The sequence below is a fragment of the Spea bombifrons genome, chromosome 6 (genome assembly GCF_027358695.1).
Source record: "Spea bombifrons isolate aSpeBom1 chromosome 6, aSpeBom1.2.pri, whole genome shotgun sequence".
Taxonomy (NCBI): Eukaryota; Metazoa; Chordata; class Amphibia; order Anura; family Pelobatidae; genus Spea; species Spea bombifrons.
In genome coordinates, this window is record NC_071092.1 from 39,220,130 (window position 1) to 39,241,103 (window position 20,974).

The 20,974-nt window shown below is 40.5% G+C and overlaps 2 protein-coding genes across 2 annotated transcripts; one reads left to right on the forward strand and one right to left on the reverse strand.

Moving 5' to 3' along the window:
• Positions 1–176: 176 nt before the first annotated feature.
• CENPL (centromere protein L) lies at positions 177–5,375 on the forward strand. Its single transcript, XM_053469229.1, has 5 exons — positions 177–326; positions 1,964–2,140; positions 2,987–3,238; positions 3,637–4,179; positions 4,973–5,375. The coding sequence occupies exons 2-5, from the start codon at positions 1,967–1,969 to the stop codon at positions 5,045–5,047; spliced, it is 1,044 nt and encodes a 347-aa protein (XP_053325204.1). The 5' UTR covers positions 177–326; positions 1,964–1,966; the 3' UTR covers positions 5,048–5,375.
• A 1,425-nt stretch (positions 5,376–6,800) lies between these two features.
• Positions 6,801–15,672, reverse strand: PCSK9 (proprotein convertase subtilisin/kexin type 9). The gene is made up of 13 exons (XM_053469647.1): positions 15,625–15,672; positions 15,226–15,414; positions 14,503–14,694; positions 13,775–13,898; positions 12,614–12,747; positions 12,277–12,418; positions 10,547–10,743; positions 10,088–10,271; positions 9,300–9,470; positions 8,715–8,863; positions 8,157–8,334; positions 7,759–7,940; positions 6,801–7,593 (listed from the first exon to the last, which is right to left on the reverse strand). Exons 2-13 carry the CDS (start codon positions 15,400–15,402, stop codon positions 7,396–7,398), a joined length of 2,028 nt encoding a protein of 675 aa, XP_053325622.1. The 5' UTR covers positions 15,403–15,414; positions 15,625–15,672; the 3' UTR covers positions 6,801–7,395.
• Between the last annotated feature and the right edge of the window lie 5,302 nt (positions 15,673–20,974).

A 20,974-nucleotide genomic window follows, 5' to 3' on the forward strand; every position in this document is an offset into this window, starting at 1 on the left:
TAACCTTGTCAGACCACGTGACGATGTCAAGGGATGACAGGAAACCTACCGCCAAATTGCCAGGCAACCACGAGCCCTAATCCGCCATCTTTGTTATGGTGCTGTAATGCCTTCGCCAGATATGTGCGGAAGCTACATGCGTTCCACCCCTCACTATGACCAAAGTTCTTCCGGAAAGGGTTGCTTTTGAATGTGTAACCGTCGGAATGGAGGGATGAAAGGCTGTAGCTGGCAAGGCGGTTGTGTACCCCAAACAAGCCGACAAGTATTTAAGAGTCGACTGGTTTCGTGTCTTGGGCGCAGGAGCGGCGATCCTCCCGACTGCTGTGAGACAACCTTTCTTATTTACCCCCCTTTTCGTATGTGTGCGGTACCGGGTGCATGCAGTGTTTACATACGGGAACCGGTAGTGCTTTTACCTTTATTACATGCAAGTAGAGATAAAAAAAACTCCACCTTTTGTATTATGTGTGTTTGTTTGTATGTATGTTTGTATGTATGTATGTATGTATGTATGTATGTATGTATGTGTGTGTGTGTATATATATATATATATATATATATATATATATATATATATATATATATATATATATATATATGTATGAGAGAGACAGACAGACAGACAGAGGTGAATAAAAGAGAGCGCAGCAAGCAATAACATTTCAGTCTGTATGTGGTTTCCCTATTCCAGCCCCAAGTACCACAAAGTGTGAGGTGGATTGTGTAAGTAAGTTGTGTGCGCTGTATCTTAATGCTGGTGAGTCCTATGGATATACATTATAAACAAATATTCCCTCAAGATTGTAAGCTTGCGAGCCGGGCTCTCTCCAATTTATGTAACGGTTTGTCTTGGTCTGTCAATTCTCTTCTTGTCATACCCCTTGAATATACCGTATTGGCTCGGATATAGGCCGCCCCCGTATATAGGCCGCACCCTAAAAGTTTGGTGCTTTTTTAAAGAAAAAGTTTTTTTTCTTTAAAAAAGCACCAAAAAAAACATGCTGCCACTGTCCTCCCCCCGAGATACGCTGCCGCTGTCCTCCCTCCCCGCGATACGCTGCCGCTGTCCTCCCTCCCCGAGATCCGCTGCCGCTGTCCTCCCTCACCGCGATCCGCTGCCGCTGTCCTCCCTCCCCGCGATCCGCTGCCGCTGTCCTCCCTCCCCGCGATCCGCTGCCGCTGTCCTCCCTCCCCGCGATCCGCTGCCGCTGTCCTCCTCTGCCCCCCCTCCTCGACTTACCGGAGCAGACTCCCGGGTGTCTTGCGGGGCCGGCGAGGGACATCTACGCAATACGCGTATGCAACTTCCGGTACCGGAAGTTGCATGCGCGTATTGCGTAAATGTCTCCCGCCGGCCCCGCAAGACACCCGGGAGTCTGCTCCGGTAAGTCGGGGGTGGGCAGAGGTAAAACGCTTAGATAACCTCCCGTGCCGGCACCCCCCCCCGTGAGAAGTGCTGGCAGGGGAGGCTGTCTGAGCGTATCGGGGAGAAGGATGCAGGTCCCCTGCACCGCTGCGGGGGATCTGTATCTTAACCCCGCTGCCTGCCCGGCGCCCGGGACTGCATGTCCCGGGCGTCGGGCGCTAGAGCCCGAATATAGGCCGCACCCCCACTTTAAAAACTTAAAGTGGGGGAAAAAAGTGCGGCCTATATTCGAGCCAATACGGTATGTATTGTGTTAAGCGCTGTGTAAATTGTTGGCGCTATATAAATAAAAGATAATAGCTCCCTGGTGATATTTTCAATCCACGCATTAAAGGGAATCAAGGCACAGACTGTGTAATTTGTAATGCCGATCGCTGCACGCTTCATCCGTTTGTCTTTTTAATGCATTTATCAGTTGCCATATTTTCTTTAAAAAAACTTCTTTAACTAATATCTGTTTTTTTCTGTGTAAGTAGTTTGCTGCTAAACAACTCCTACTGCGGCCAGTATTGCTAATTTTCTTATTATTTGCAGGCTATGCAAACACCCGCAAATGGGGTGCCAAACCCCAGAGCAAGGTCAAGGGAGGTCAGGAGCAATCTGTTTCAGAGCACTGGATTTACCAACACAGGATTGAATTCTGCTCGTAGGAATACTCCTTTTCGCCAGGCCCCATCAAAGAGAAGGATCCCACAAAGCAGCCCTCTGGAGGTACATTTCTTTAGGTGACCTGCTTTAACTGCATTAAAGCCAGCATTTGACGCAATTTATTTTTTCGGTTTTAATCCGTATGCCATTCATTTTAGTGTCTATAACATGTCACATTCTAATGATTTTAATGCATGGCTGTCAGTGGATCACTCGGGACCGCAAGCTATTGTGTCTTTTAAAGTCCAGCGACATGACTGATAACTTGTTAAACCAGTCATTTCATTAAATATAGTTTTGTTGGACAGTTGTGTCATAATAGAAAAGGTAAAATATTTTTAGTGAAAGAAATGTAATTATTCAAAATCTGTAATAAAAGCAATTTATGTAATTACTGATTTATAAAAGCCACACCACTATTAAAATTTTAAAGCACGTTATTCTGTGTTTAATAGGAAATGTTATGTAGTTGTCCGTGTCAACCTCCTTTTAAGAAGAAATGTATTTCAAAAGGTGCCATAATGAATCATAACATCTTTCTAAATATTTGCCTCACAGAGCAACAACGAAGGGTGAAATTATTAAATCATATCCCAGAAGTTTTTCTGATATAGATATTTTGGGAGTCTGCCTCACAGAACTCAGGCAAAGATACAGAATCTTAAAAAGCTGCAATTAATATATGAATGTATTTCATAAACAGTGACGTGGTTGGGAGTACGGTATATAAAGCTCTTGTTTCCAGACTGTGCAGAAAACAATGTACCATAACACTAAAGCTCCTGCGTTGAGCTTACTAATAGTTTCAACATTTATTGCTTGAATCCTCTATTTTGCTAACCAAAGGATAGCACCAGAAAACAAATCATAATTGCTGAGATCCACTATAACTTCGTGTTACTGTTTCAGGAAACTCTTGAACCATCAAGGATCGCCTATCTCTTAAACAAGCAATGGAACCTATACAGTGTAACTCCAATGCACAGGTTTTCACATAAGAATCTAAAGGAATACTCCAGGCTGCTGTCTGCCCAGATCTTGGCTGAGAAGCAAAAGGGTTTCGCAATTGAGGTTGGCACAGAGCACATTATGAAAGCAAGCTTCTCCTATTTGCCTGGACTCAAGGGGAAGGAGAGAGATCCGGGAGCAGTTCTGGTCCAGGTGAGAACGTGCCTATAGTTACCCCTGCCTGGGTTCAGTAACAAATGTTTGTAAAGGGGTTACATTAAATTGAGCCGTAGAAAACGTGTGCTGAGTTCTATGTACTTGAGCAGTATTGCTAGTTCTACTAGAAAAACTTGGTTGTATTACAGGAAGAGCTTTTTGTGAGCACAGATTAATTACATCCTAATTGAATATGCTATGCAACTCCTAAATAGTTAAATGTTACTCACAATTAAATGTTATATTTTTTTAATTTAGATGTAGAACATTGGATTTTAATGAAAACCTATAACGCTGAATGTGTGTGGAAGTAGAATTACTATAAACCACTTTCTTATCCGATTGAGACGCCTTCCACCTGGGATTACGTTAATTAAGTGACTTTTCCTTTTCAGGTTTCAACCAAGCCACAGTTCTCCAAAGCAGGTGCAGAAGACAAAATTGTATGGTCAGGCTGGTTCTGTTGTACTTTTGGAGATGATGAAATTTTGGAAATGTTACCAGACACTATGGTTTGCCTGCCCTTATTCCTGGTGAATGGGACTGAATCTCTCACGGCCATAGTGGGCTCATGGTTTCAGAGGAGTTTTGACTGTTGTTTCAGTAAATTACCCATCAGCGCTCGGGATCTCGCTTGGATGACGGCCATGTGGGCTGGTTATGAAATCCATGAACGTGTTTCTGCCACCGAGCTGGTTTTCTCGGTTCCAGTTGAACCTCACATGGACATTTCTTATGCCATCCACCCAGATGACTTCAGGACTCTGTGGAACGATATCCATAAAAGTGAAGATGAAGTTACTGCGGAAGAGGTGGACACTTTATTTCATAACCTTTACAACCACTTTTTCCGACATTTCAAGATTCACTTATCTGCAACACAGCTCACAAAAGTGTCCACGTCTGTGGCTTCCGCACATTGTGAAGGCAAAATAAAGGTGAGTGTTAATGATTGTTTGCTTAACTCAAGTCCACTCTATTACGGATGTGTATAACGCTCTGTAATTTGCTTTTGCAACGTAACTGAAGGGCACGTGTATTTGCCGAAGTGGCCAGTTTTTGTTTGCTGCATTCTCCCTGTTTTTGCACATCTGAAGAGAACATAAATTTCAGTTACACACATTTGGAAAGCCATTCTCTGTTATAAACAGTTACCGATAGCTCAAAGGAATTGATAAGAAAAGAGTTTTCAGAGGGTGTACATCTGGATCTAATTGATGTTAATCTTGGCGCTGGACTCTTACTTTTGAATTTAACCCCTTAAGGACAATGGGCGGTCCCTAAACCCATTGAAAACAATGCATTTTGAGCCCGTACATGTGCGGGCTTTGTCATTAAGGGGTTAAAAAATCCTTTGTACTGACTTTTCTGTAAACATTTGAATACAGTGCTGCATATAGTCATATGATTTACCATAGAAGGAAACACGATTTCCTTTTATTCCAGTAAATGTCCATATCTGTAGACCTGGAGGCAGCCATTGTAGTTCTTTTGCTAATGAAGTCCAGATTGGACAATAAAATGCTTTCCTCCATAGACTTTTATCAGTCAAGCTGGGCTATGAAGACCACTGTTTACCACGAGGTAGTATGACAAGGAGTCAGGGTGTAAACATAGCTGCAACTATATGTCAATAAAGTACTTTAAACTTTTGTCTTTCATTAAGTATTAGTAATTCACAAAAAAGATTTGTGTTTCTCTCTAACAATTTACTTCCCGTCTTTCTTCTAGTTCCTCAGTAAAGAACATCTTGTCCGAGTGCTTGCACTGCTTACCGAGTTAGCCGTTAACAATATCCCATACTGACTGTGGAATCATGCATTTCATCAAAGACTTATAAGCTGTTACCTGGCTTGTCCTTTACTAAAATTGCACTCTAGAAATATACATATATTGTTATTGGATCCTTGCTTCTTTAAAGATTCAGGTCATGGGACTGCAGTCTAATTACCACCTAATTTTAAAACTGAATTCTACCTGAAGACCTCCATTCATCATTGTTTAATGGAATGACTTCAAGCACTTTTGTCCTGTGAAGAAATGACTGCATTAACCTTCTTTTATTTAATATAAATGTTATAAACATGCAAAGATTTTCTAATGTCCCAAATAAACACTTTTTCACTAAAATAAAGGCACCTTGAATTTAGTGTTTATTTCCTACAGAGTCCGACGTGTTCTTACAGATCCTATAATGCATTCTGGATGAATTAGAGATCATGTGCGCCTAAATCTGTTGGGCCTCAAACGTTGCTGCGTGCTTTGGATGATGATGTAAACCTTTTTATGAGCGAAGAACCAAGGAGAATGGAAAAACTTGTTTCTGGAAGTCTTCATAACGGCTGGAGGACACAGTGTGAGCATCTAGTCCAGGGGTGTCCAACCTGCAGCCCTCCAGCTGCTGCAGGACTACATCTTCAGCTAAGGGGCTGGCTGAGGAGGATGGGAGATGTAGTCCTGCAGCAGCTGGAGGGCCACAGGTTGGACGCCCCCTGATCTAATCCATCCAGATTAGTTCTACCAAAGAAAGATCGGAAGCAATACTTTACAGCAGCTCTGTGTTGCGTAATAGACAACGCTGATGCCGTTACTGGGATCATCACAGTTGTTGTGTACCTTCTATGGATAGTGACTTGCCCATATTGGTGTTAATGCCCGTCCATTATACATTTTATTTATGAAGGGGTTTATGAAAGCCTCACGGACTAGCGGTTTTCCTTACTGTATAGCTTTGCTCCACTTTGATATTGGGTTATTTTTTTTAACATAAAGATAATGTATGTTTTCCTTTTCTAGGAACCACAAAGTATTCTTTCTTTTAAGCAGGGAAACTAAAGGGGAATTGCAACAGACTCTGTGTATAATATGGCTTAATTTATTAGTACTAATAGTTTGTAGTTATTGTTTGCCAATCAGTGAAATTATCAGTTTGCTCAAGTGGGCTTTGTTACAAGAACAATAGGTCTGACAATTCTGAACCATCGTAGTAGCCCTTCTCTGAACTTTTTCCAACATGTCTATATCCTTCTGGAGATACGGTCTCCATTACTGTACGCAATACTCCAAGTGAGGTCTCACCAGCAAGGCCGGCCCAAGACATCGTGCTGCCTGGGGCGAAGTGTGAAATGCCCCATATCCGTTACGTTTAATTTTAGTTTTAACTATGTAACGTATCAGGAAGTGAGAATTTACATGCAACAGCACAAAAGAAAGGTGAAATTAAATGTTATTATGTCCAGGCTCAGCCTGGAATTGACCCCACTCAATGTAACGCATATAATATGTCACTGCTGGCTGCCGCTGTAATTGGTGTCAGCTCCGGGGCTCACTCTGAGTGACGCCTGACGCCGCTGCGGGAAACTCACGCCCGTGCTGCCACGCAAGAGCTGCTACGTCTGGGATTATTTTTCCTATTACCGCTATGTATATAGGAGGTAGAAGCAAAGGCACAGGTAACTTTGAAACAGTATAAAAGTTTTCATATGAAACGAACAGTATACCATTTATAATGACTGTGCTCTCGGAAATGAATATCTCATTGCGACTTACGTAACAGGCCTTTTTGTAATTAATTTTATTGAAAATGTGACTGCTGTACAAATGTGCTTTTTCATAAAGCCAAAATAAATATATCTTGGGTACAAAAATAAAGGTACAATTTTATATGCCCTTAGATATGAGGGCTGGGCCGGGACCAGGAGGAATTATGGAAAACTAGCAGAGGAACATCGTGCTAAATAACGGTAATTCCTATAAAAACAATGTGACGTTCTTGCACTCACTCCTAAACGTGAAGTCATTTTACCTAATTTCAATTTTTTTTCTCCTTCACTTTTTTGTTGAAAATTATAATTATACATTAAACAAAAAACAAGGTGTTTCCAAACTTCCTTAAAAAGAGTTAAATGGCAGGAAAAAGCACAAAACTACATTATTCTGTATGTTTAAATATCAAAATGCACCTACATGAACAATACACGCATGTTCATACTGGGGTTAGTTACACATACGTATCAACAACCTGGATTCTGGAAATCTCAGCAGCATAGTGGAAAAACACCGATTGCACTTTTTTTCTACCAATCTCTATACATAATGCTGTGAGTAAATCCACGCGCCTGGACTTGTATCATGTGGACATTTGCCTAATTTGTTCACCTATAGTTTGAATTCAGATTGTTTTCAGTGTGTTTGTTCTGACAACAAACTGCAATGGCTGCTGTCCCCTTGCCACCTTTTGTGTTGGAAACGACACAAGTGTTGTCAACCGAATAAGCACCCATTGCTTTGGAAGAACGGGAGAAGGCGTTGCAGCCGGTCAGTGTCCAGCCGTCGTCACACGAAACCGTCACCTGCAACAGCGAATGGGAAAACCGGTCAATTAGAATCCCTTTATGCAAACGGTTTTCTTTATCTATTATAAATCTATTATTTTCTGGTAATATGTTATTTTCTGGTGGCGCTCCCCCCCCTGAATAATAAGGGTTTTAGTAGGCATCAATATTTAGTGGCCTTACCTTGTCTGTAAAGCCCACAGGAGAGTATTCCTTCAGCTTACACGTGATACTCGGGGCATGGCAGCATCGCGCATGAGAAGTCACCTCGCTTTTCCCAGTACAAGTGGGATGCTTTTCTCCAGGGGTATGCACCGGCCTCACCGAGTCGCTGTGAAGTCTGGATAATGAATGGGAACTGCAGCCTGAAAAGAAATATCTGCGATCTTATCATTTGGTACCATCAGTTCTACAACAAATCATCTGAAATCCCATCCAGAGAGATAATCGGGTTTAATTCAATCTGCACGGCCAAAACAGGACAATGAGGTCTGCTTGCCATTGGTCAGAGTTGACTTCATTTTATTAGAATGGTCTCAGATTGGTAATTTTTTGTGAGTCGATAAAGGATGACTACTTACCGGTTAGGATGTGGTCGTCACTCGTACAGCTGGCGGTGGAGAAGGAGCCTTTGTCGCCCGGTGTGCTTGCGTTAACGTGACAGGTTGCCTTTGGCCAAATACAGCATCTGGCGATAGCATAGACTCCATTCCCACCGAAAGCATTGTGTGCAACGCAAGTCTGCCTACCATCTTGATCCTATATAAAAGAAACAGTATAAAAAAAATGAAATGAAAAAGCTAGCAATAATCTTACATTATTTCCATTTGCAAATTACATTTGTAAGAAAACATTTCACAATCTGAAACAATGACAACGATGCACATATAGTGTATTTAAGCAATGATTCCAATCTCCCATGATTTAGGAATGGTCATTATATGTTTTATGTATTATAAAAAGAAAAATAACCGAAATACAAATTACCTGTATTATTACATAGATTGTATGTATTATATGAGGACAACTAATTTATTTCATTTACGTGTTTATCTGTGCTAGTCTGTCATTTTTTCCCCCCATACAATATCTCATCAATACAAGTGATTTTATAGGATTTGTGTATTTTGATCATTTACCTCTATGTGTTCTCCTTTGTGTTTCCCGTTTCTTGAAAAACTTGAGCAGCTGAACATCTCCTCATTCCCGCTGCACTGCACGGAGGTTTTTGCCGTACGAGCAAATCCTGATTGTTTTGACCAAACTGTGCGGCAAAAAAGTTCCTCCTCTAGAACAAAACAAAAACTTTACATTTGTAAGTCTTACACTAATAAACAAGGATGATATGTTTGGTTAGGGTTTGGAGTCTAAGACTGTCTGTATGACAATGTTATTTATCGGGTCTGAAATGAATTGGTGCCCATGCAATATGGACTCCAATATACATAAAAAAAGAAAATAAATGGCGACCTCCTGTAACATCTAAAATAAAATTGTGATACTATCCTGGCAAATGTTATGCATCCACTCTACTCTTTCTATCTCTTCATTCTCGGAGGTTTTTGACTTATATCTAGCTTGTAATGTCACCAGCTTTTCTCTCATGTCAGCCCAATGAGCCCATTGTCCAGCACTGAGGAATACGCAGCATTATGACAACTGTGAGAAATCAGACTATAGAAAACACTATTGTGTACTAATGCACCTTGAACACACTAACCTACCTGAAACCAGTTTGGAGGGGAGTCCTGCAACTCGATTCGGAGTAATCAGTCTCTGATCTTCTGGAAACCAAACTTCATTGATGACCTTTTTAGTGGAGAAATGTATCAGCCTTTGCCTTAGTTCTGATACAGTGAGATCCGGTTTGCTGTTCAGTATCATTGCTGCAATACCTGTAAATATAATTATATCAAATATTAAATATATATTAAATATAATTATATCAAAAATAAACATAATACACCATAGCGGTAAACATCTATGATGTAGTGGAACTGCCACAACATTTCCATTATGAAATAGGCATTAAATCTACATTCACCTTTATTCTGTGTAACTGTTTTGAAACGTTTTGGTTAAAATGACACTATTCTAGCTTTATAAATCCAGGGTCAATGGCAAATTCTTGGTGAAACTGTGGATACTGGCATACGGTGGCAAAAACCTCCATAATTTGTATCAACACAAACAAGTAAATGAATGTGCAGGAATAATCACAAATATCCTGTGACTGAGGTTAGCGTGGGAGCTTCCATGTTATACACATAATGTGAGAGTTCCATAAAGTTAATCCGCAATTATTATTTCAGTAAACTAAACTGTAAAATGTGGGATTTGGTGGAAAAGTAGGAAACTCACAGAGAGTGGACTCTTTTTCTCGTTATCATATTACATAATCAAAGTGCATCAATGCTGATTTAAGTTTCATGATTTTTTGTGCCTCTGGGAAACGTATCGTACAAAGATCCAGTGGGAATTAATAGTTTAGGCAATTTTGTTTAGTTTGTACCTGCCACATGTGCTGCCGCCTGTGACGTTCCACTTTGTGATGTAAAGCAAGTGGTGCAGTCACTGGATGCCCCAATGATGTCATCACCTGGAGCAAATATGTCTATACAATTCCCAAAATTGGTCCCAAGCGTGCCCATAGTCACAGGTTGGTCCTGGTAGTTAGTGGCTCCAACAGTGATAACCTGTAAAGTATTGGAAGGTCAACATCCAAATACAGTGAATGACAAAATGTATATGTATTGCATAAAATATAGCTTTGCTCATTCCTTCACATTTAATAATTTGTGCATTTCTTAGTCATTAATAGCTACCCATATCTCTTATTAATTATTGCTTCTGGTTAAATGTAGATAGAAGTCTTGCATATCTCCTCTGACCTGATACTGAAGTCAGGTCGGAGTCTGCTGTCCTGATCGCAATGAAAACTAACAGATATGTTTAATAATCCAAGCTTTACCTCGGGTTCTGACGCAGGTGAATACAAACAGGCATCATCTTTGTAATTTCCAGCTGCAGCAATAATGACTACGCCTGATTTTACCAACGTCCGACTGGCTGCGTTAAGAGTTCTGCTATATCCTCCAACAAACGGGATGAGTACAATCAAGGGACTGTATGGCTGCTCCATCAACGTTTTCCTGATATACTCCAGCGCTGAGGAACAGATGAGCAACTTGAGTAATAACCAAAACTGAAGGCGCTAAGCTTACAAGTGCATATGTATAGGAGACAATGTATAGGAGAAAATGTACTGATATAACTTGGAGACTTTAGTTGGCATTTTTTATAGGGCCAGCATAGAGAAAGCTTTGGGGATTTCAGGAGATCTCTTCTTCTGATGGACTCAAAGCCTAAAAGGTATCAACTAAAGATTCACATTTCTCCTAAGCTAACACAGTCATCCTCTTTTTGTTCTCTAGTATAACTTGGAGTCCAATAGAGCTCATTTTAACCCTTGTTGAGATAATATTAAAACCCACATAGCTCATCTAAACCTGGAAATTACTTTGTGCTGCCAGGTTGCTACCAAGTTCAGGTGATAACCGGCGTCACCAGAGTCAAGTATGGAAGATGGGCAGCAATCTACATTTTATTCACCTAAATTGGATATGGTATTTGTATAAACAATGCAAATATAAATTATGAATGGTGATTACTGTCCTAAAGCTTGGCTGAAAGTATTGCTTTCTGCACATCCCTGGAAATCCGATTCAGAGGGTCTTACTCTCCTGCCCTCCCGTTTAAGTATTTCATCTTTTATGCCGAGACCTTTGCTGTTTAACTCCATCATGTAGTGATCTGGCCTGGGCAGCCCCAAACTGGAAACTGCAGCTTTTGAATTTGCACAAAGGGTCATTAAACCGGAGTTCTAGGATGGGAGTTGTGTGTGGTTTACCCAGAACGCCAAGAGATTAGGGACCCTGCCCCAGTGTGCTAAATAAACATGAGACGGCTATAACGCTGCTGATCATCACACGTGAAATCGCACGAGATAGCGTCCTTGGACGGCTGGCACCGCGGAGATCCCCGGCTGCACACGTGCCGGATACATTCTCTCACCTTTGGGTGCTACATACTGTTTAATTATTTGTTATTTAAATGCATATAATTTATTTAGTAACTATTAAATAGTAGATTGGTGGCTGTCACTGCTTGTGTCAATGTTTGTGGATTCTGATGTTAGGTCAAGAGTCAGACAAGAACTAAAAATGATTATTTCCTTCCTGAAAATGAAGCGTGCATATGTATCCCCGGATAGTATTCTATTTAAGCGAGTTCCACTGGATATGACACCCTTGATACGTATTATTTAACCCTTTGTTTATTATAAGGTAAAAAATAGCAAGGGGATTTGAAGGGTACTTAAAATTGTGGCAGAGTTCATGTCTGGGAAGTCGCTACATTCATCCTGAAGGCCTAGAAACATCTGAAGCCTCCAAGGTGAACCTGAATGTTATAATATAAGCAACTGTCTATCAATATGCAGCATTAAGGATTCAAAAATCTGTACAAAAATTATATTTTCTGGCACACTTACAATAATTCTACATCAATTTACTGTGTAGGAATTACCTATTGTTCAGAATGTGGGAATGTTTTAGCAAGGGGCCCACCAATTAGTCTTGCTCTGTAAATGGTGATTTTCCACTTTGTTACAGTAACTCTTTTCCCAGAGCCATTTCTTACCAGTCAGACTTCCAATTATTGTTCCTTTTCCTTGACAATTTAACACTCGGAGGCTGCGAAGATTCACTCCTTTGGCCACCCCAGCGTCTCTCCCACTCAGCACGCCGGCCATGTGAGTGCCATGGCTCTCACACTTACTGGCCTGTCGGTAAGAAAGAGTTAACCAAGCCAATTACTAATTATATAAAATGTTCAGAATATTTCTAGCACACATGTTAATGAAATGTTTTTTTGTAACTAACAGACTAGATTGACCAAACGCACCCATTGTATAATGTAGTTAGTTCCCATATCCCTCAGTTTTGTTACATGTAACCCATGCACTCAAAGTTCTAACCTGTCTCAAGAACCGGGTTCCGTCTTCCTCTGGAACATTCTCGAAGTCTGTCACAAGGACCTTCCCTTCTATTTCTCTGTGATCGCTATGGACGCTGGTATCCAACAAGTAAACTTCTACCAAATCCCCCGTGTCTGTGCAGTAAAACATGAGAATATGAAAATATAGATTTATGCGTTATCTAGCACTGGGTAAAAGTAACCCCCATTGTATCTACTAAACAAAGAGCCGTAGCTGAATTGAATACGGTAATTACGTTAATGAGATTATTAATTAATGATATGTATCTTCTTCAGGATGATCCACCAAAACAGCAATTCAGGTGCAAAGTCTCAGATTTAAGGAAATCCTAAGAAAAATATACATTTCTGCTAATTGCCCCAAGCCAAGCAACCCATGAGAGCTGTTAATAGGACTTTGATGAGTCCCACAGGGTATGAGGATAAGAGAGATGATAGTGAGTGTCTCCTCTGAGAGGACTCCGTTTGGGTCTTTACAAGCCTTTGAAGCTTCTGTCATGTCAGGTAGACAAGGCTTGTCAGATTGGTGGCCTGTAGGCCTGATGCAGAACATGAACGGTTCCAAGCTTAATTGAAAATAACATAATTTATGTGATGTTATTTGCATTTCAAATATTCAGACTCACATTAGGTGCTTGGAAAATCATAAGAATATCAAAGCTTAGTAAACCGACGCCATTTTAAAATAGCTCTATAAATGATAACGTTGACCTTAGAAGATCGAAGTTTTGAAGTAGAACATAGCGGGTTATGTATAAACACTGATTCTGGGCCAAACCCGGTCTTTACTTATAAAATGATCCAGCATGCATGAGCACAGCATTGGATGCTATGAAGATAAAACCACTTTACATCAGAGTCAGTTTTCATACGTAACCTCATTGTATCCAACCCACTTTAGGTAACCCGAGGATCAGGTTCCTTTTGCTATCCGCAGTAATTTCACAACTGAGTTCACTCACAGCAGTGGCAGCTACTCCCGTAGCGTTGGTTTCCACCTGCGATCCTCATAAACAATAAACACAGCTGAACAGTGAATGTGCCCTATTTACTGTAAATTGTAGGAGTGAGTTAGCTAAATAAAGTGCACAAAAGCCAATTAGGTACAAACATCATTATAGTATGTGCGGCAAACCCATACTGGGAGGATTAAAGTGGCTGGCCACGTGCTGGGCTGGAATAATTCTGTCCAGGTTCCACGGAATGCTCTGGGCAAATACGTACGAATCCTCCTCGATATAATCCACGTGGGGCAACTTCAGCGCCTGAAAGCGGAGAAAATGATTCTTTATTTTAGTGAATATGTCAAAATGGATTCATCCAATCACTTTAAAAGAGATAGCTGCACATAATCGCTGATGGAATCTTGAGAGAAAGACAAAACCAGTGGTGACAAAAATATGGAGTATCAATACTTAGTTTAAAGACCTTTTTATAGAGCAGCTCTGTGTGAACTTTTATGTAAAGCTCTTTGACCTTTCTTTGAAATAAACTTTAGAGCAGCATACATTACAAAGTATATGTCATATGATGTCATTGGAGATGGTCCTTCTTTTTCTATATTTTTCTGCCCTTTTTGACCATTTCTATTGATAAAGTCCTATAATTAGCAGCTAAAAACTATTCCGTGATGCAGCATTCGATGTCGTATAGTGGTCTTGGTGTCCCTGAGGAGCTTGAAATATCAGAGAGCTGTGTAATGCCCTAGTGAAGCTGCCGGTGAAATTATATATTGCTTCTCACCAGGGCCATTAATTAATTAATCTGTAGCGGTTCCACAACTCTGCAGCTCTGTTACAAATGCAAGAACACGAATATACTGTATCAATTCTAAAAGACTGGTATGGTTTGATAAAACGTCAGACTTGCCATCTCTAACATATCACTGCTCATCTTGACCACGAACCCTCGGAAAAGTTCATGGAAGACATGGACAATCTTAGTCAGGTAGCCATGTTTTGCTGCTCTTGTCTGTAACCGCCGAATGACTCTTTCGGTCTGAGACTTATGGACATTTGCTTTCAACACCACAACGTACTGACCGGAAAGTCTCCAGGAGTCCTGCAAAAAAAAAAAAGAATAACTTTTTTGGTTTTGTGGTCGTATGAATAAGCAAGCAATGGAATAACTAGTGGCCTGGGTCCATACTATGCATACATTGCTTTAACATGGTACATGCAAGGTAAATGGTCACATTGGCCCAAACACCTTTAACAACACACGCTCCACAAATTTGTTCACAATCAATGGTCCCTTTCGAACTGACGCTCTAAAAACATATTATATTTTTTATAATACAAATAAACCCGAAACCTATAAACAAGAGCATCAGTGAGTTAATGTTTATGTCTGATCTTTATAAGGGGCTCTTATTGCTTCTACCGCGGTCTGAAATAAACTTTTGATATCTAAGATGTATTGTGAAATACATTTTCAAAACATAACATATTACGCTGTAAATGCATAGATTTGCGCTGCGGCTGTTTTTTTATACCAGTCCTAATGTTTGAAGACCTTAAACATTAAACATAAATAATTATATAATTAACTGATTGCTTTGTTCATTGAAATAATATATTACTTTAACGTTACCTTATTACTCCAGTGGAAAGCTCCAGGAGAAGACACCTTTTCTGGTTCCGTTTGGTCTTCTTCTTCCATTGCAAGGGAGAGGACAATTTCTTCTCCGTAATCCTCCTCATCTCCTGCAACCTTGAGTGGTCCCAGCGAGGAGCAGCAGAGTAAGAACAGAATCGGGACAACTCTCATCGTGATGGGGTCCTGCGGCAAGAACAGATAGTATCGCTTGATATAGATATTTACGAAGTGGGAATCTTTGCTGTGATTTTAAGATACAGCAATCAGGACCACTGCAATATTATTAAAAAGGGAAAAGGGGTGCTGGTGTAATATGAATTTAAGGGAATTAACGGGACTAGGGAGGGATGCCGATGCTCCCCAAACTATGTTACAAAAAGAAGCAATACTCACCAGGCGCACAGTTTTCAGACAGATTTGGGGTGGGAGAAAGCCCAATCACACCATGTCCTGTCTCATCGGATGATCCTCTCTGGTTACTGATTACCTGGCCGAGGTTACCGCACTCCCGGTGTCAAATTACAAATGAAACAAATAAATGTCATTTATGTGTGCTGGATTTAATGTGTACCCACGCATTCAAAAACACACAGGGCTAAGCATGTCAAGTCCCTACCCTCCTTATTCAAAAATATGCACTTTTGTTAAGTGTTTTGTATTGTTTGTAAAAACAAAAATCTGTTACATTAGTTGCCTAAAAACTTTCACAAGCCATAAACCTGGCCCCTTTTTAGCCATATGCTTGTTTAAAATAATCAAAAAAGGTACCCACCTCCCTCCCATTCAATGGTTCCTTTTATTATATTTATTATTATTTTAAAAATTAAATAAAGTCCCCCCAAAACTCAGCCCACGCTGACGTTACTATAGATCACACCTTTGTCCCACACCTTACACTCAATACGTTACCTCCCCACAGAGGTGGTGGAGAATCCACTCTTATGCCCCCACCACCCTTGGGGTTTAGGAGCTTCGCAGTTTTAAAGGCCACACCATAAGGTTGTACCCTGCCAGAAATATTCTATTTTCAAAATGTATATTTCGATTCAATGGGGACCTGGCTCCACTGTCACTTTTTCAGTTCATTCATCAATAACGTTCACCTAGTCACTGAAAATAATAAAAACAAATCATTCACAAAAAACCCTGAAAAACTGTGCAAATGATTGATCATATGCTCAGAAACATAAACATAACATAAAAACGTGCCATTTCATGGCTTAGTTCTATGACTGCTGGCCAAAAGTCTTGAACTAATGGGGAAAAATGCTGCATTTACTCGTGAAACCGACATGAGACCGCTGGTATACCCCACCACATGGAGTAAATCGAGGTTGGATGTCCAAAGGGTTTTCAGTGGCCGCTGGCATGTATGTTGTTCCACAGCAGTAAACTACCACTAACATAAGTTTCATGCACATTATGCTAAAGCAGCCCAGGAAGATTCCAGCGGATGTTTGCATTAGTGTCTCTGGAAATGAAGTATAAAAGACATGTCTTTGCCTTTTTCAGTGCCAGATTAAGGACCTCTGGGCCCCTAGAAACATGTCTTTGTTCCTCAACTTACAGCAACACATTCTCAGTGACACACCAGTGTTTTGTTCTTTCTCTTGTCACTAATTCAGATGCAGTGATACAATATGACCAGTAAGTGTCCTCCTTTTATAATAAAGCAATGTAATACAAGGGATATGTCTGGATTTCCAGTAAAGCACCAGAGGACCCCATAGGTTGTAAAACCTGCACCTGCTTAGTGAGCCTTATGCATAGAGACGCATCGGTGTTTGGTGGATGTCACTGTTGGAAAATCTAATCTGAATAATATAAAAATTGAACATTAAAATCAAATAATAATAACCAAAGCAGGGATGGGCAAAGTGTCCATACAAGGACACCGGTGTCCATGGCAAGGTCCATAGAACATCATTAAATTGTCCACCACAGACCACAGTTAAGGTCCGTCATGACCAATGTTGGTGCCTATCCCTGATAAATGGGGTTTGGGGCATTATTTAAAGCAGTGGTTCCCAACCTGGTCCTCAATGTACACTAACTATTAGAAATATTGGGGACAAGTACAGGCTTCAAGCCTCCATGCCCCCCCCACCCTACCCCATGTCCATTCCATTGACCTGCCTATTGCTCTGCCCATGTTACACCCATCACCCTTACAATCCTCCGATTAGCACACCTTATGAGAGCAAAGCAAACCTAGGGTTAGCGGCACCTGGGTGCAGTATTTCCTCTGGGTCTCCATTACTAATGTGCATAGATACTAACACTCAAACTCACTCTAACACCCACTCACTCACTTACATACACACACATTCTTTCTCCTGATTCTTCTCTCCTCTGACAGTCCAACACCATGTGCTAACACACATTCACAATAACACCATGCTCTGACATCCACATGCTAAATACTAACACACGCATTCATTCATGCTAACACTGCACACTAACATACACTTACACATGCTAACACCTTACAGTGACAGGTACACAAATGCTAACACTATATCCACACAAACACTAACCTATTACAGTAACACACACATGCAAACACCATACACGCGTGGAAGGCATGCTAACACCATATACCAATATACCCAAAAACTACCAGAAAAAAAAATCCTGCCTTAAAAAATAACAATAATTTAGTATAAGGTATACTAAGGTTTACTTTGTTACGGTATTCATTTCAAATGTATTATAATATGTGCAAGATAATTTGTAGCCCCCCCCCACAATAAACACAATTATAAATAAATTAGATTAAACAACAAATAAATAATTATTTAAATAACAACTTAAAACATTCTTGGGTCAGAATTGTGGCTGAATTTTAGATTTTCACAACTTCAACGTACACACTAACATACTTACACACACACTAACAAACGTTACATACATGCTTCCACACACATGCATCCCTACCTTTGCAGAGTCAGGAGAGGGCAGTCTACCATTGACAGCTCTCTCTTGTCTCCTAGCTCTGAGTAGAAATTACCTCATATCCCGGTGCTCAGACTCAGTGAGGCCGTGGCAGCCGCTTAGAGTCATGCCTGGCCAGGGAGGGAGGTTGCAGAGCTGGCACTGGCCTCCACTTGACAGAGGCCTCCATTACACCAGTGGAGCCAGTGATAGGAGGACCTATGTGGTGGAGAAGCAAGTGGAGGGAGTTAAACCTAAGCTATGGACTCCTTAACTGAGCATATATGCATATATTCAAGGGGTATGACAAGACTAGAACTGACTAAGACAAACCGATACATTAGGTGGAGAGAGCAGAGACTGTTTGGACTAATCAAACACATCTCAAGGGTCCCTGCTGTCACAGCAGAGACTGTATGGACTAATGTGGCATCAAACAGGAGGGGCGGCTGGGGTCGCTGCCCTAGGTAAGGGAAATACGTCTTTGCATGGATGACCATTCATGGAGGGCTCCCCTAGTAGGTTTCTCCTGTACGGCAATCAGGGGCTTCCCCAGTAGGGTTCCTCTGTGCAGCAATCGACAGCCTCTCCTTCACCCAGCAGCTGCTTTCATGCCCACCAGCGTCCAAAAGAAGAGAGTTTTCTCTGTGACAGGCAACATCATTAACCCTTAGAGAAGACAGCTCTAAGGGTTAATGGTTACCCAGCACTCAAAGTGGGGTGTGATTCTTGCACATCTGTCTGCCCACTGATGTAGCGCTGCTGCTCTATCACCTTGTTTACTCTAAGGAATCAATTCATAAAGATGGTCCAATTTTCGGGTCAAAATTTGGTCCCATACCATGTGACCAGATATGTCTTTCTGCCAGTGCCTGCTCGTTGCCCCACTGCACCTGTCACAAGTAGTTAAGACAGACACAGACTCTTTTGCATGAAAATTCAAAGCTAAACGTTTCTGCAAACTGTAAACAATCGGCCCGACTGCATCGTTGCTTATCTTTATCAGTCTTGTTAACCTTCACATCCTTAGCAGATTACTCTAGTACTGCTTTTTTTATAAATATGACATATATCATCTCTGAGAGAACCTTGAGAGGAGTGAACGACCTCAGAATCTAATCTTATACTGTATAAGTGTCTGTATACTGTGTCTGTATGTCGCATACCTCTCCGGTGTCCGTCTTTCCTCCTTTGATGTCTCTCATTTCTAGTAGCTCGGAGTATATGGTAGTTGTGACTGCATAACATTGCTGTTGTTTATGATATTGTGCTTTTTATCAGCCACCAAATATTTGCAATATGAGGTTAAAACTCAAGACTTCATGAGGAAGGCTAGGGAGATAAGGCTCGCAACTCAACGAACACACAGAACCTAAAACATTAATAAAAAAAACCCAATGAGAATTGCAAATAAGTATGAAAATTGGTTCAATATAATACAGAAAATTAGGCCCCTTCAAAACAACGTTTAAATAACCTAACGATGAGCATTCGAAACTACTGTTAATTTGTATTCCGCAGAAATAATTTATTACTCATCTTCTGTTGGTGTTCTCCAAACAGCCCAGAAATGTTCTGATGATAGCACTGTTTACACTAAAGTCAAAGAACGTCAGTTAATTCTGTTTTCACTTTGCACAGAAGCACATAAAGTAAATCACTACACACAGTGGGGCTGATTTACTGAAAATGAGTTGTGGAGAAATGAAAGAGTTCACCCCGCTGTACAATAAAGGAACTATAAAACCAGCTGAATTAGCCCCAGAAATCATCAAGAAGGCTTTAAATCAGAGTAGACAACCGGCACTTCCGCTGGGGCTTCTATGATGGAACACCGGAAGGTCATGTCACACCGGCGCTCCGTCACCGGCTGCCAGAGAGGAGGATCCAGGTCTCCTGCAGCACTGCGGGGATCTGGATCTTAGTCTTATAGTCAGACCTCTATTTCGTCTGAAAAAAACCTGGTCTTATATTCAAGCAAATACAATAATATGAGATTTTATATATAAAATATTTTTGTTTCTGTTTTAAATATTTGAATAAGGATACAATATTCTCGTGGGTTTTTTTCAGATATGCGGCGGGTGATTTTTAAAAGTATTTGTTTTTACTGCCAAAACATTATGGACTTTAGGTAAAATAATTGAAATGATAAATTTACAACTTAAAAATGTAGGTGGCTAACAGACATTGAAAAAGGATTCATCAGACTGATTAGCTGATTACGTTTTTTTACGGTCTTATCTGAGGCAAGGTCAAAACAGCATGGAATAATGTAAACTTTAAATTTTTATCAAGTGAACGTACTTGCCTGGGCCATAGTTCATCGCCGCCTCCCGAGAGTGTCAACACACGAGGGCATTGGTGGCAAATGCCTGGTGTTAGAGAGAAGAAGCAATGCTACGTCTACTCTGGAACTGTCCGTTTTCACAGGAGATGTTGAGTGGAACTTTAAAAAATGTTTTGTGGAATCAGGAAATTTAAACATGAATATTTTTTACTGTATTTTTAATTTTCTGCCCGTTGATCAAAAGAAACAAGAATGGATTTTGTAATTCTCTTTTAAAGATGTTTTATAGAAATATTGTATTCAAACGTTCGTTTGGCATGGTTTTGAATGAAAGTTATGAAAAATGGTGCTTTCCATTGTGGACTTTTTACATATTTTTGTATTTTATTATTTGAATATTTATATGTATTAATGTTGTCATTTATATCTATTCAGTACATGCCCATACATTTGCTGGGACAGTCCTGATTTATCACCCCTGTCCCACTGTACTGTTTTGCAGGCAGTAGGGATCATGGG

Coding starts and splice junctions, on each gene's coding strand:
- PCSK9 (XM_053469647.1), bottom strand. CDS start 15,402: ATGAGAGTTGTCCCGATTCTGTTCTTACTCTGCTGCTCCTCGCTGGGA. Junction 10,744..12,276: donor AATAATTGGAAGTCTGACTG/GTAAGAAATGGC, acceptor TCTGTTCCTCAG/CGCTGGAGTATATCAGGAAA. Junction 8,335..8,714: donor ACAAAGGAGAACACATAGAG/GTAAATGATCAA, acceptor TCTTTTATATAG/GATCAAGATGGTAGGCAGAC.
- CENPL (XM_053469229.1), top strand. CDS start 1,967: ATGCAAACACCCGCAAATGGGGTGCCAAACCCCAGAGCAAGGTCAAGG. Junction 2,141..2,986: donor CACAAAGCAGCCCTCTGGAG/GTACATTTCTTT, acceptor TTACTGTTTCAG/GAAACTCTTGAACCATCAAG. Junction 4,180..4,972: donor ATTGTGAAGGCAAAATAAAG/GTGAGTGTTAAT, acceptor TCTTTCTTCTAG/TTCCTCAGTAAAGAACATCT.